The sequence below is a fragment of the Psittacula echo genome (genome assembly GCF_963264785.1).
Source record: "Psittacula echo genome assembly, chromosome: 7".
Lineage (NCBI taxonomy): Eukaryota > Metazoa > Chordata > Aves > Psittaciformes > Psittacidae > Psittacula > Psittacula echo.
The window spans coordinates 57,522,213-57,537,890 of NC_137740.1; the positions used below are offsets into that span (position 1 = coordinate 57,522,213).

Below are 15,678 nucleotides of genomic sequence, written 5' to 3' on the forward strand. Positions count from 1 at the left end.
CTTCTTTCTTTTGGTTCCAGGTAGGTTTTATTTGTTCTTGTTCTACTTTACAAAACTGTTTCTCAACATTAATGGCTTCAGGAAGAAGAAATAAGGGACAATTATGAGTGCAGAAGAGAGCTGACAGTTGTGTATGCTGACGCTGTCTCTTGTGCCACTCGTAAGTGGGTAAGGGTAGAGAAGAAATAGGACATAATGTGTTATAGAATACAGTCAGACGTGAATTCCAGCTGGCATTCACTAAATCAAAAGGGAGTATTTCCCTCATGTAAAATCGCTGTTAAAATCTCAACCATACATAGCTATGGAATAATGGGGTCACTAATTTTCCACTACTTCAGTAAGATGCTGCAGCAAGCGAATGACTTTACAAGACAGAAAGTTTAAAACATTGATTTGCTGCCAGTTCCTCAATCTGTAACTAATGAGCCCCTCTACAGGTTTTCCAGTAAATCAATACCATTAGAATTTACAGTTTGCATAAGCTCACATTACTCAGTCTGTGGACACAGAATGATTTTTGTCAGTAACCTTCAGCAGCTCCTTCTTGTTGCTGGGTTTTGGTATTTTTTTTTAGCTCTCTTGTAATATGGGTTGGTTGGATAACATCCCTGTCCTGAGGGTTCTGACAGCATGCCTGAAAAGATTGTCCACTTTCTACACAGCTGCATGTGCATCCCTTGTCAAGTCCTAGATACTCCCTTGTAGAAGACAGCTAACATCCAAGAAAGCAGGATGAGATGACAAATGGAATTCAGTCTCTGTCACCTGTAGCACTAAATTTCTGCCCCATTTGAAGGTGGACTGTATTTTACAGAGTGTGAAGTCATGTGGCAACTGTTATTTGGACCCACATAAGTAATTCTTCATAACAAGCTGAAATCTTTCCTGTATGAAAAAAATAATAAATAAATAGGAAAGAGAAAAACCTCTGTGAATTGAGTGACAGGACTTTTGTCACTATCTGCAGTATAGAAACAGGAAATTGAGAACTACGCTTGCTAACAGATCAAGTTCTAGATTACTTTATCACTGGTGATGCCAGTATGTTTGTACCATGTTTTCTCCAGGCTTTGTAATAAAAGGGTCAGTTCTACCATTACCAATTACTACAAGAAGATAATTTTAGGCAAAACAGTTATAGGCAAGCAGTTGTTCAAATCCTGTCAATTAACAGAATCAGAAAAAGCATTGTGTTGGATTGGGTGTTACAAAAGAGCAACGTAGCTGGAGGCCTGTTAGTACGGGAGTGTTGAATCATCCCACTCCAGCTGCTCTTGCCTGGTGACCTTCTGTTTATCTCTCTTCTGGACAATCACTTCCTCTTCCTCCTCCTCCTCTTCCTCCTCCTCTTCACTTTCATCAGATTCAGCACTGGTTGTGTCTTCCTCTTCATCTTCTGTATCTTCTTCATCACTTTCCTCTTCTGTCTGATGAGGCTTTTCATATTTCTACAGTACAGTTAGAGAAATGAAATAGACACAGTAGAAGAAAACTGCCTTCTTCCTAGCCAGTGGCTGTGAGAATGTGAACATTCATTCCACGTTTAGAAACACTAACATGCTGGGAACATGTGCTTTCCATCATTATGTGACTATTAGGCATCAAACGTAATAGAATTCAGTAGCAAATATCCAAAAACTACTCTAACAGGAATGTTAGAGTAACATTCAACAAGCAGTATCTTTGTTAGTGAAGCTGCCAAAATGTTTCTTTAAACTGCTGATCAGTTTCCCTCTTCTAGTGATTAGTACTTACATTAAAAAGTTAAAAACTAAGTTATATCATCTTGGGTACCTAGGATGCAAGTATGGATGGAGACAAAGTGGTGTTGTACACAAGGATTCTTCATCATCCTATTTAGTAATTATATATGACAACACATATTACTTTCTCAGTTATATGATATCATGGTAGTATCATGATATAGTATTATGCATTGGTTATGTACCTCCATGGGGTTGACAGTAATAGTCAGAGCAGAATCATCCCAATCCATTTCATTTTCTTTACTTCCTTCAGTGTCTGCAGAGCTGTGCTGATGAGCTGTCCGAATTCGATAGACCCCCAAGGTTATGATGAAAATGAGTATGCTCACACAGATTATAATAACGATAGTAGCCACACTTGGAACAACTGGAACAAAAGGTGGAAAAGGGAATGGGCTTACATTTGTGGAAAAAATGCCTACAAAACACTAAATACATTGTCCATTTTCTCCCTTCAGTACCTTTTCCTTTGGATTGAGAATCAGCATAGCCATCTCCCATGTGCCTGGGACTACTGAAAGTGTGGAGAAGTGACATCTACTACAGCAGAGCATACATGAATGGTGTTTACAGACTATAAATTGTGACTAAAAAGTGAGTATGCCTATCATTTGTTTTTTTCAAGCCACTTCATTACAGAAGACAAGTAGTCAATCCTTGCAGAATCAGTTAGTTTGAGAACAAGTGTTTTTGCAGTAAGGTTCAGTTATCTCACCTGCATGTTGCTCCCTTCTGATTAAAGTTGAGGCGTTAACCGCACTTGTGAGAAGAAGTGTATCTCAAAGCTTGTATTTTCAAAGACTTCAAACACTTCTACTGTGATTTAAATTTCAATGCCCAAGAAACAGAATAACACACTGCCACTCTACTTGCTTGTGGGAAATAGCTTCCTGGGAGACTTGTGAGGGATTCAAGACATTTTTCCTCATTGTTCTGCCACACTCTGAGAAGCCTCTGTTTCCACCTAGTCACAGGAAGAAACCTCTCTGACCTATTATAATATTAACAGCTCAAAAATAAGGTTAGTGGAGAAGTGCTGCCACTTTCTATGTAACCACTGCTACCCAGATACTGCAGTAGCAGGAGCTATAGTTCTATGAAGAACTAGTTTGCAGTAGTTTGAATTTTTTTGCAAAAATTCAGCTTAATACAGTAATCTTCTAAGCCTAACTTTACATAAGCTTTACTTCTTTATATACGTATTGTTCAGCTAAAAGGATTTCAAAATCCAGCATTTAAACAGATACCTTTGCCCTGGGTTTAACTTCCTTGAAAAGGCTTTATAACTCTTAACAGTTTAAAAATTCATTTTAATTTCTGTATTTAGTGTATACTAATGCCTGCTTCACTTATGTCCTCTCCAGAGAGCTCCAGATAGAGCCTGACAGTAGCTAACAGAAGCACTGCAGAGGTTACAGATTTAAAAAAATAATATAAACATTTGTTCCTTTTGCTTGGAAAGAGGTGGGCAGAAATTACTAGGCCACAGAAGTAGAGACGTACGAAGAGAATATGAACATAAATATCATCCTTCAGATGATTCAATAGTACAAATGAGATTTTCTAAAGATGTGGATTAGGGTACATAGCATTTAATGAAGACTAGTTTTTAAAGACAAAGTACCTCCTTGGAAATAACAGAATTTAATAGTAGTTGTTTCATACCTGTACAAATATCTCTCTGACGTTTCACAAGCTGTAATTATGGACTTCACGGCTTTACTTGTGAGTAACACTGACATACCAGAATGACTCTCAACTCATCACATACCTGAGTTGTGAACAGCACTTGTGCTTCCCTCTGGGTGGTGGACAGATTGGAGAAACTGTGGTTGTACTATCATATGGTTTACATGGTCCATGAAATTGGAGTTGGAGCTGTGTAGAATATTAACCTGGCGTAAAAGAAACGTAAGAGATAAGATACTAACAAGTGCTCGATATTCCAAGCCTGCTGGAATATATATATATATGTTTTAATTACGTAATTTTTTTTATATATGTAAAATATATTTTTATGTGTAATATATAGTATATATAAAAATATAAAAAATATGTAATTATGTTCCTACCTGCTGATGAACCCCATAGTTCAATGTAATATACATTTTTGTATATATTTTTCAATGTATAAATTACATATTACACGTGTAACATATTACATCTATACCCATATATGTAATATATAGTATGTATAACATTTTATGTATGTACTAATCTTATAAATTTATATATAGCATATAAATAAAATATATTACATAAAAATTTCTATTTCATATAACATATTTATATATTTGTATATATAAATTTATATATAATTGCATATATGTGTATGTATATAAATGTATATATTTTCTATAAATACATTATATATTCATGTATTTATGTAAGTATATAGTTATGTAATATATATAAAATCATGTATAATCATATAAATGTGTATATTAAACATTTGTATATTTAATCTTATATATTTAAACATATACTTACATATAAACGTATTTATATAAACATGTATTTCTAGAAACATATAAATATGTATACAAAATCTATATTTAATTGTATATATTTATTTTTACATTTAAGTATATTTTAAAAACATACAATTAAATATAAATATTAATATAAACATTTAAATAAATGTATATATTCAATTGTACATATTGATAATTTAATTATATATTTAGCTGTATATATTCATATAAACATATATATTGAAATGTATTTATATATAAATGTATATATTTATACATTTATTCATGTACATTTAAACTTTTATATAAAGCATTTATTTAAATGTATATATTTATATAAATGTATGCTTATATAAACATGTATATATAATCACATATTTTAACTGTATAAACATATTTTTATAATGTATTAATATTTATATAGACATGTTTTTATACAAATGTTTATTTTGAATTGTATTTATATTTAAACATATATTTAATTGCAAGTTTTAAATATATATTTATATAAACATATATATTTACCCTAATTATAAAAATATATATAAACATTTATTTATATAATCACATATTTATTTACATTGTAAGGGTGGTGAGGCACTGGAACAGGTTGCCCAGGGAAGTTGTGAATACTCCATCCCCGGCAGTGTTCAAGGCCAGGTTGGACAGAGCCTTGGGTGACATGGTTTGGAGGTGTCCCTGCCTGTGGCAGGGGGGTTGGAACTAGATGATCTTAAGGGTCTTTCCAACCCTAACTATTCTGTGAATCTATATTTATATATTTAATCACACATATATTTAAACATATATATTTATAGAAATGTTTTTATATTAACTTATTTATATAAATGTAGTTACATAACTGTATATACGTAGACATATATTTTATATATTTAAACATAAACATATTTACATAAATGTGTACATATTTATATTTTAATATAGGTTTATGTATGTATATATTTAATGGTTCATATTTATATATCTGTATAGATTTATATAAACATATATTTACATTCATAAAAAAGATATGTAATATATTTATATTTTTATATGTATCTAATGTATTATTATATGCAATACATATTTTTATTCATATATAAAAATATATATTACATTGAACTATAGGGTTCACCAGCAGATAGGAATAAAATTATATAGACATTAAAGGCCACTTTCACTTTTTAATGCCTGTGAAAAATACACAGGTTAAAAGGATTTCTCAGATTTACTTGTTGTTCCTGAAAGTCAGTGGGAGAATTGTTGCGTTGAACACTGACAGAGAATTTATCAAACTCATTGAGTTTTAAAACAAAACAGTAAGAGAGAATTAAAAGTGTTATTCCTGCATCCCTACTTTCAGTTAGTTACTTTCTTTGAAGATCAGTTCTGTGTCCTACCAGTAATTATGTTAGAAACAAAACCCTGAGGTCACTGTCAGGGCTGCAGAATGCTGAGGTGCAACGAATTTTCAGTACAACATGAACGTTTCAAAACTTTGAGCCTATTGCTAATAATGTCCTGTCCCTGCCTGTTGCTACTTGGTACCTGGGTTCCCGGTTGGATAAGCTGGTTCTTCAGAAAGGGTCCATGATTCCTGCTGATGTTCATCAGTAATTCCCAGACCCTAAGCTGTTGTGCTGTGCCGGCCATAGGCTCAGCACACATAAGCTCAAGAGTGCCATCTATTCCTGTGGTAACTGACCATGTCCAGGTGCTGGATCTAATGCTTTAGTTACCTGTATGCTGACTTCCCTTCTCAGGAAAAATGGAAATAATGTAAATTATCAGGAATGATCTTCATCTGATGAATTGTACAACTTACTGTAAGGGGGTAGTGCTTGGAAAAACTGAAAAGGTGAACGCTGCAGGAAACAAAATCATGTCAGGGTAATTGAAGGATTATTAATCTAAGGAAAATAATGAGGCTGTAATGATTCACTTTTGAGCAGGTGTATAAATCTTCACAAAGACCTGTATGTCATGGACAAACAATGAAGACCTTAGTTTCCATTCTGTTTGAGCAAGCTCAGAACTCCACTAACGCAGAGAAAGGTCATCTTACAGAATAGAGACCCCCACACTGAGAAATGCCCGCAGGGGATGTCACCTTCCTCTTTGAATGGAACTTAGAATTTTTCCTCTATTTGATTGCAGTTACACAGAGCATGTCTATAATTTTACAGACTTTAAAGAAAACTCCATGTTGCTGAAAATAAGGCTAGAGCTCAGACTCTGTGCTGGAAAAGCAGACTTGACTAAATGATTGCTTACCTCCAAGTTAAATTCGTTGCTAGTGTAACGTCCATTCAGCTCTGAGCACTTAACTCTGAACTTTCTGTCAAAGGTGGCAGAAGTGTCCCAGTTACGATAGCGAATCTGCCGAAGAACCTCTTCGTAGTTGTTCATACTGTCCACACCTGAAATGGAGATGAAGTAGTAATCATCTCATGGAGATGCTATGTGCAGTACAGGAGAAATAATATGTTCCCATAAAGTACAAAATATGTCAGAATGATCTGAAGATGGTAGTGCCTCGGATACTCCCTGATGGAGCCTCTGGCTGATACCAAATTATGTGAACATAGTTTTAGGAAATGACTGTAGATCTATAATGGAGATGAATAAATACAACAGCAAAGATTTTGAATAAATGGTTTAGTAATTGCAAAAAATGGCCAATGAGTTACCAGCACTATGTGAGGAATACCCTCATTCCCAGTTCAACTCTGGTGGTCTATAAGAACCCCCACATTTAAATAAAGCAGTGTTGCTATTTTCCTTATCTGGGAAGTAGCAGGGAGGATGCCAAGATCAAGACAAAGCTGTGGTACATTCCAAAGGATAAATAGCACACGCACAGACCAAAAAATAACTGTTTTTTGAGACACGGTCTCTCCTGGAAGATTTTATGGCTAGTACATCACAGATTTTTGTCTAATCTCTTCCACATTCGTCCTTTCTATTTCAATACTGTAGGCAAGAAATAAGGCAAAGCAAAGTCCACTAACATACCATAGACTGAATATCCTGCTGTGGAATTTGTGGCATCTAGATGTTTTCCTTGGAGCTCCGCATGATCTAGTTCTAAGCACTCTTGTTCAGGATCTAGTTCTGTGCCAGTCACCAAAACATCACAGAAATCCAAGTTGTGCAGCATTTCCTCTAATACCACTGGCTTACTGGCTGTGAACAAATGGCATAACATGAAAAAAGAAGAAATAAACTAAGATAAATGATCACAGAACAGCTCAGTCATTTTATGTGCTTTGCATCAGGCTTTGCATCATTTTTTGTAAAGATGGTTGAATTGTTTTTTGCCAGCATTAAATACAGCAGCACACTTGAAGCAAATCAAAAAAGGTGTCTTGCCTGTTCTACAGTGCTACAGTGATGAAGGCCTACAACTGCCTAGTGAGGATGGATAGAGAAAACATATTGCTCTGTAATAAAAGTCATTCAAGAACAGTACTGGAAGTAGAAAATTGAAATTTGATGCTCCAAATAAATCCATATAAACAGGTCTGATTTTCAGTACTGTTCTGATAGCAGATTGGTATCACACATTCATTCGTTCTTTTCTCAAGGGAAACCAAACTAGAAAAATGAATGTCAAATATATCTCTGCTTGGATGATTTTCTCAATTACTCTATGCCCCATAAAGACTTTGCACTACAAAGAACATGGCCATCTATCCAAAAACGTGGTATTATCTTAAATATGTGACTTGGAGAAATGGAGTTGTAAAGTGACTATACTTCAGTTGGTATGATTAGGAAAAAAATGTTGCTGGAAAAAGAGTAGCATATCAATTTACTATTTAAATTCTCTCATTAGCTTAGCACAGAGGGTCGGGCAAGACTGCTTTACCAGCTCCCTGAGGGTACTGTAGACACAGAGACTGCAGGCTTGGAATTTAGTGCCTGTTCTGTGGATTTCATTTTAGAGGGTGTATGGGGGAAGGCAGGCACAGACAGAAAAGACTTATGCCTTAAATTCCCAACTCCTGGTACAGTGAATTTTGGGTATCAGAAATCCAGGTACAGCTCTAACTTAAGACAAAAACACAGGCTCAAATTTGTCAAATAATATCTGGAATGAGAGAAATAATGATTGAAGCTTTTCATGCAGGAATTGAGACTTAGAATTCAATGATCTTTTGCAAAACACTTATCCCCAAAGCCAATTATTATCTATCCATTTTAACCAATTATTATTTATCCATTTTAACTCTCAGTGGAAATAAACAAGAGCTGGCACATTAGGAGGTGCCTGACTTTCAAGAATTAAGCAGTGGTTTAAGAAAAGCTGTTATGTTCCTTTCCAAGGTGAGACTAAGGCTTTTTATGTTATAAACAGTAATTATGTCAATAATTGTATTGGAAAAAATTGGGGAAGATGGAATTTATGAACTGAACTGGAGGGCTAAGGTTCCTAATTCACTGAACAGTTCTGAAGATGTCATAACATTTAGGGACACAGAGCATCACAGATCCCTTGTGTCTTAAGCGATTGGTAACGATCACTCTTTTCTAGGCAAGAATTCATTTTTCTTTATATACTGCAATTGTACGCAGTTGGTATTAGGATATAATACACTTTTAGCCTTCAGAGGACAGATGCAGTTTCAGGGAAGTGATGTGCAGCGTTACTACACGTTACATGCCCCTACACTTGCATATCATTAAGGGATTTATCTTTTCAAAATATATACACCTAGTTGCTGCTTATTCTAGTCCAAGAAATACGGTTTAGGATGATTCCTCAGATTACTAAGCTTTTAATTTACTTTGCGCACAAACATCCAAAAGGAAGATTCCTTTACAATTATAGACTGTTCTGTGATCTATGATTTTATAGCTTACTTTTGAACATTTACCTAGTGTTGAACAATAACATCCACAGTTCTCAGCATTAGAATAAACTGTCATCACTGGAAAAATTCTTTGCAGATTATTATTACTGCATTACATGTGAGAAACTGAGGCACAGGATTTCTCAATTATCACCCACCTAGTCAATAATAGAGCTGGGAACACAAGAACAGACTAAAGTTACAACTATTTGTCAATTACTGCTTTCCACTTTATCAGTACAGTTAACAAAATTCTGTAACAAATGAATTCTAATTAAAAGAAGTTATTCAAAGGAACATGTGAAGAAGAGTGTAAAGGAATTATTTGGAAGTAGGCAAGACACTAAATGGAAGAGCGGGGTTTCTGGAAGCACATACTGATCCATCCCTATTTAATACTCTGTTAAATTTACACTATTTAACAAATGTGTTTAATTGAATGTCTTCAGTCCAGCATTATTGTAGCCTATCGCTGCCTCAATCAGTCTGGGTGAAATGACTTCATGGTGCTTGTCTGCGCTATCCTTTAAAAAACAGAGTATGTAATAATAGTTTGGAACTAGATGATCTTTCCTTTCCAAACCTAACAACAAGCAAATAAATATTTAAAAGAAATCTACAAACCTCTGTCATGTTCATCCACTGGATGCTCCATTTTAGTGACTGTGCTGACAATTCTGATGTCAGGTAACAAAGTAACACCTCTTTCACTTTCAAATTGTGCAGCTGGTCTAGCAAAGTGGTCCGTCCCACTTATTGTAATCTTGGGCTCATTGGCCTGAAACACCATTACATAGGCATCTATATCTGGGATACTAATGCAGACATCTTCACCAAAACATCTGAAAGAATATGTTATTTGTTAACTGCATGTAATACACGGCACATCAGAGGTGTGTGGCACTTTGCATAGCCCAAAACCCACCTGATGGCTCTCTTCATTTTGTAGTGACTCAGATTAGCCTAGCCCATACTTTGACACATGCATCTGAACCACCACGTACATGGGCCAGCAGTGACAGTTAACAGCTCTTTTCCTCTCATCCCCTCCCACATTCACAATTACTGAAATGACATAAGGACAGTAACAGATTCATGACAAGCTCACTGAGAATAATATTTTGATGTTTAACTGATATTTAACAAAGTAGTGGATGCTTGAAAGATAAATCAGATGCTAACAACTAATTTCAGTAAACCTAACATCAAATTCTCCAAGAGGTATCTTATGTTATCTTGTCATGTGTGAATAAAAGGGCTTAATTATCCATTTAAAATGGTCTCATCATGAACTCATTCTGGCACTCCCCCCTCCCTGGTATTTACTGGGGACAAAAGGGGCCTATATTAGCATTTTAATCTGAATCAGCACTGTGCTTTGGAATTGAATCTGCTGACAAATTCTACCTTTGATCTTGGCACAAGGCTTGGGCCAGCCTTGGAAACAGGACTGCTTCCAATGAAACTGCATCAGAAGATGGTCTCCAAACAGCATGGTCAGCCTACAGAGCTAGACCAAACCTTGTATTTGTAAGAACTGTACGTGCATTAGATAAGGGCTTGTAGAACTGATGTTTATTTTCACTCTAAAGATCTGCTTTCATTGCACTGTGCAACTTGCTGTAAGGGATGTACCCAGGGGAGCTCAGGAGTGACAGATGGCTCTGATTATGTAGAAGAGTAGATACTATTGTGCAGGTTCTACCACTACTCTTTGCATGAAAATGAAAGGACACAGATTTAACACCCAGTACTTCAGTGACTACAGCCATATAAGAACACAGATAAAATCTATTTCAAGCATAGCTACAAATACTGTTCTTGTAGATATGTCATCTGTTACATATAACAGACCTGCTTTAAAAGGTCAAAGCTTTAACTCTCAGAAGAAACTGTAACTTTTAAAAATGAACTGCAAAATAAGAATGCGATAAATGCAAGCACTGTTCAGTCCAGACTGCATGCTCCAAACTGTAAATAGAATGCAAGAATATGACACAGAAAAGAGTCTTAAAAGGACAACATAAAAAGAAAACCACAATGTAAATTAGCATGAAAGAAAATCAGATTAATCATTTATGCCCAATAATGCAGAAGTATGATTCAGCCATGTAAATTAGCAATAATTCTTCTTTTCACGTCTTCCCTCCAAAAAGTAATTCATAAAAAATATTCCCAATCTTATCAGTTCAGATGAAGATAACTTACTGGACTTTGGATGAGACTTTGAGACGTCGTACACCTGCAGTAGGAAACTGTCTAGAGTTGATGTATGAGACCTTTCGGAGAGCTTGATTTATATTCTCAATGTCATCTCCTTCCACGACAAGGACTGACTGGGAAGGGTTGAAGTGATACTAGGGGAAATGTACATAATTAGTATGAGGAACCACATACATAGGATAAAAAAATATTTTTAAGGAATGATGCACATGAAATCTAATGATTTAAGATAAAAAAATTATTAGTAGCTTTTGTTGGCTGAATCCACATGTTGTTCCCTAAAACATGCACTCATATCAGTCATCTATTTCATATCTGAATAACTACTGTTATAATTGATTTTTTAGTAAACTAATCCCAGTTTGCTGTGCTTTGCCCAGCCTTATCCAAGATACTATTTCTGCAGATGTGGAGCTTGAAATCTTAACTGTAATTATTATTATTACTATGTTAATTTTTTTAGATTAAACATATCTCGCATATAAAAATATTGGCTTAAACCAGAGTAGGATGCATAAGGATATTCTTCCTGCTTTCTGTGTGGTTTTTACCCTGGGCTATCGTTTAGAGATATATTTCATCATGAACTAACAAAACAATAATATTTGCCTCCTACATTTTCATTAGTCAAGACAAAATAAAGGGGATTCTCCTTTCTCTGTCTCATGATCAAGAAGGGTGTCATCATTTAAAATGCAGGTGCTACTTGCACAAAGCTACCTGCTCATTTGAGCCAACTGCAAAGTCAGTGGTTATTCTTGTAGTTCCCGATCCTTCCCTAGTCTGTTGCATTGAGCATGAAACAGTTTTGCTGACCAAGATCCTTTGCTATATTAACAGAGCAAAGGATTGATTTTATCTTCATCATAATTAATCCTGGTGTCCTCAACATAAAAAGGACATGGAACTGTTGGAACAAGTCCAGAGGAGGGCCACGAGGATGATCAGGGGACTGGAGCACCTCCCCTATGAAGACAGGCTGAGAAAGTTGGGGCTGTTCAGCCTGGAGAAGAGAAGGCTGCGTGGAGACCTCCTAGCAGCCTCCCAGTATCTGAAGGGGGCCTACAAGGATGCTGGGGATGGACTATTCATCAGGGACTGTAGTGACAGGACAAGGGGTAACGGGTTCAAACTGAAAGAGGGGAAGTTTAGATTGGATATAAGGAAGAAATTCTTTACTGTGAGGGTGGTGAGGCACTGGAATGGGTTGCCCAGGGAGGTTGTGAGTGCTCCATCCTTGGCAGTGTTCAAGGCCAGGTTGGATGAGGCCTTGGGTGACATGGTTTAGTGTGGGGTGTCCCTGCCCATGGCAGGGGGGTTGGAACTAGATGATCTTAAGGTCCTTTCCAACCCTAACCATTCTATGATTCTATGATAATCCTGATTCCAGTTTTGGTCTGTTAATTGGTTCAGGAAACCATCTGCATTGCAGAGAAAACCACATTAACCCCTTGATTTTGTACCCCACTTTCATCACCACAGAACAAAAAGAAATGCACCTTTCTCTCATATACAGTCCCTTTCTAAAGCTGGATACTGATTGGCTGAACATGTTCTGTTACATACAGGCAATGACTGTCTGCACTTCTTACAATGAGAAAGATTAAAAAGCGAAAAAAGCAAAAGGACTGTGAAGAACAGAATGAAGCAGAGGGGTCTCTGTCAAACATAACACATAGGGCTAGATTTAAAGCTTGTGCAGGAAGGTCATAACACACAGAAGGATATTTTTTAACAAAAAGGAGGACTAACATGAGTCGTGGTCTGCATACGCTTGCCTTCCTGTAAGCTAGAAGTAGCGGAGAATAAAATCAGTGAAAGACTCTAGCTAGCTAGTTAACTTAATAGCTCAGCTGCCACAACAGCTGGGATGCTGCCAAAGAGACCGGAGAAAGCCCCAGTCTGAGCTGGTTTTGTCTTTCTCATTAAAAAAGGCTAAAAATAGCAACAGTTCAGACTGTGTTTCTGAGAGCTGTTACAGATATCTGAAAATCAGGTTACAAACAAAAAAAATTTCAACACTACTGTGCCAGAAACTGTATTACAGCTGCATTGCTCTTTCTTAGGTGCTCGAGGGTGAAGCTTCATGTGTCCAAAATGTCCAGCAGAAACACCTTCCAACATCGGTTTGCCAACACTGAATCTGCAAAGTATACATGTACATAGCCATGCAGACCATCACCTGCGCAACTGTCACATGTGCTTGTCTGAGATCAGGTATGGTTATTTTTGACACCAGAAACCCCTTCTCTATTAATCCTCTGTTCAAGGTCAGGTGCCAACAGTTCTGCTTTCATCTAAGCCAGTTAGCCCCAGTAAGAAACCCACACAATCTGTCTCTGGCTGCTCATTTCATTTCTGCTTCCTGCTGTTGCACTGACTGTAGAGCTTGCTAAGGAAGTAAAAATGAAAACAGTAACATCAAAAACACCCCACTATGCCTCATCTGTAATTCGGAAAATGAGAATCATTTGAAGTTAGGTGAAAGGCAGAAACCAATCCGTCACCTTCATTTTCCCCATTGCTCCACTAGTGCAGGAAGGAAGCCAATCAGCCATGCTGGAGCTGTGGGTGCATGTAAAATCACACCAAACTTACTGGTGGGCATATACACTTGCATTCCAGAAAAGTCTACCTGCTCTTTGTATTCATTGGCATATAAAGAGCTTTCACTCATAAGTAAATGCGCCATTTTGCTGGGGGAGGCAACCGTGTGAAATTTGTAATTATGTCCTTGGTAGGACGAAGTAAAAGAAAAATTCTTTGTGGTGTTTTGCTCCTCCTTACCTTTGCACTTTCAGTTTTCATTTTTACCCTTGTTTTCAGAAAACATATTGGTTATAGTACACCATTGCAACTTATCATCTAGACAGACACTGGAGTTTATTTCAGGTCAGACCCCTGTCTTGTGCAACTGAAAGGTTTAGCTAATAAAATATAGTAACCTGGCACTTGCACTGCATGCTGTAGATCAACCACCTCCCTTTCCACCATCCATTTCATGGGATGCAAAGTCCGCAGCCAGAGCATCTTCCCCGTCTGAATTTGAAGCTCAGCTCCTTTGGAAGGTGGTATTACCATTTGTGTGCTTGGAAAGAGCTTAACGCATCAGGCAGCAGGACGCCTGTCATCTAATAATGGTTATCAGTAAAGGGGAATCGCCAGTACATCTCAGATAAGCACTGCAGAAGTTATAGTCAAGATCCTACATGTGTATCCAAAAGAACCAAATTTGTCTTAATGAATGCAATGCAATCTGGCCACTATGACAACTGAGAGAGGATTTCCCTCTGCCTGTTGTTCTCCAATCTTAGAAAAAGTGCTACAATATCAATAGTTATATGCATAATGAAGATAGAATTCTTGGAACACACTTTGTGTTTCTCAATACTATTGCACTGGGACTTCTTTCAGAGTTGCCCCTCGATGAAGGATGTTCCACTTATGTTTTCCATTGCTTTAAAGCTAATTAAGATAAAAATTCAGTAATTCTTTGGAATCATGTCTATTTCTGAATAACTACCAAAATAAGCACGAGAACACAACCTGGCAATTCTTGCAAACTCTGAAATATCAGCAGTGCCTTACTTTCTAAACATCTAGCTTTGCAATAATGGAAACATTTTTCTTTGCTGTGTCACAGCTCTTCTACAGTTACGCTTTTTCTTTGCATGACTTTATGGGAAATTATATTGCTTCTGAGAACACATTTGTACTGTGTATACTCTACCTTGGGCTCTCCACTTCATGAATCAAGACATAAATTTTTATCTAAGATGATGTCAGTTCATCACTCACCTTTATTCCTTGTCCAAGACTCTCAAGAGAGTTAATATCCAGACCTTCCTTGCAGGCCTGCAAACAGGAAATCACTTTCTGACTCTCAATTTTTCCTGGCCGGATAGTGAGACTGGCAAGGCTGCCATGGAAATACTGAGCAAATCTTGGCTTGGTGACTTCACCTCCTGCAAGAAAGAGAATAAAAAATGTTTAGTGATACCAGTACACAAACCACCATCTAAAAACTCACTTTATGTTTCAACACATCTAAAGAATTTATATTCATTTTAGCCAAGTATATTTGAGATCCCATTTATTGTGATAAGTGGAATTGCTTTCGGGGTTCTTAGGTGGTACCTAGTAGCAGCCTGTCCTTAAGATCTGTGTCACTGTTTTTCCAGTATTGCATTCAGGCATATATAATTCTATGATAACATACTCTGAGATGAAACACACTCTCTACAAATGGTTCTGTAAGGATATTGTGTAAATTCACAGCAGTGAATGCAGGCCAATGCACAGCACTATGCTAAATGCCTTGTAACACTTCCCTTACCCCAAAGCAGCTAATTTGGT

The 15,678-nt window shown here is 36.6% G+C and overlaps 1 protein-coding gene across 2 annotated transcripts in view; it reads right to left on the reverse strand.

Annotated features, from left to right (window-relative positions):
• Positions 1-1,238: 1,238 nt before the first annotated feature.
• The window catches only part of CLSTN2 (calsyntenin 2), a gene marked incomplete at both ends in the record, with an annotated part of 315,955 nt that continues 301,515 nt past the window's right edge, over positions 1,239-15,678 (reverse strand). For both annotated transcript variants that reach the window (XM_080622918.1, XM_080622917.1), the window contains 8 exons: positions 1,239-1,451; positions 1,952-2,136; positions 3,541-3,664; positions 6,518-6,663; positions 7,259-7,425; positions 9,720-9,941; positions 11,308-11,456; positions 15,121-15,287. In XM_080622918.1, coding sequence (XP_080479044.1) covers positions 1,239-1,451; positions 1,952-2,136; positions 3,541-3,664; positions 6,518-6,663; positions 7,259-7,425; positions 9,720-9,941; positions 11,308-11,456; positions 15,121-15,287 — 1,373 coding nt within the window. The remainder of the gene's footprint in view (positions 1,452-1,951; positions 2,137-3,540; positions 3,665-6,517; positions 6,664-7,258; positions 7,426-9,719; positions 9,942-11,307; positions 11,457-15,120; positions 15,288-15,678) is intronic.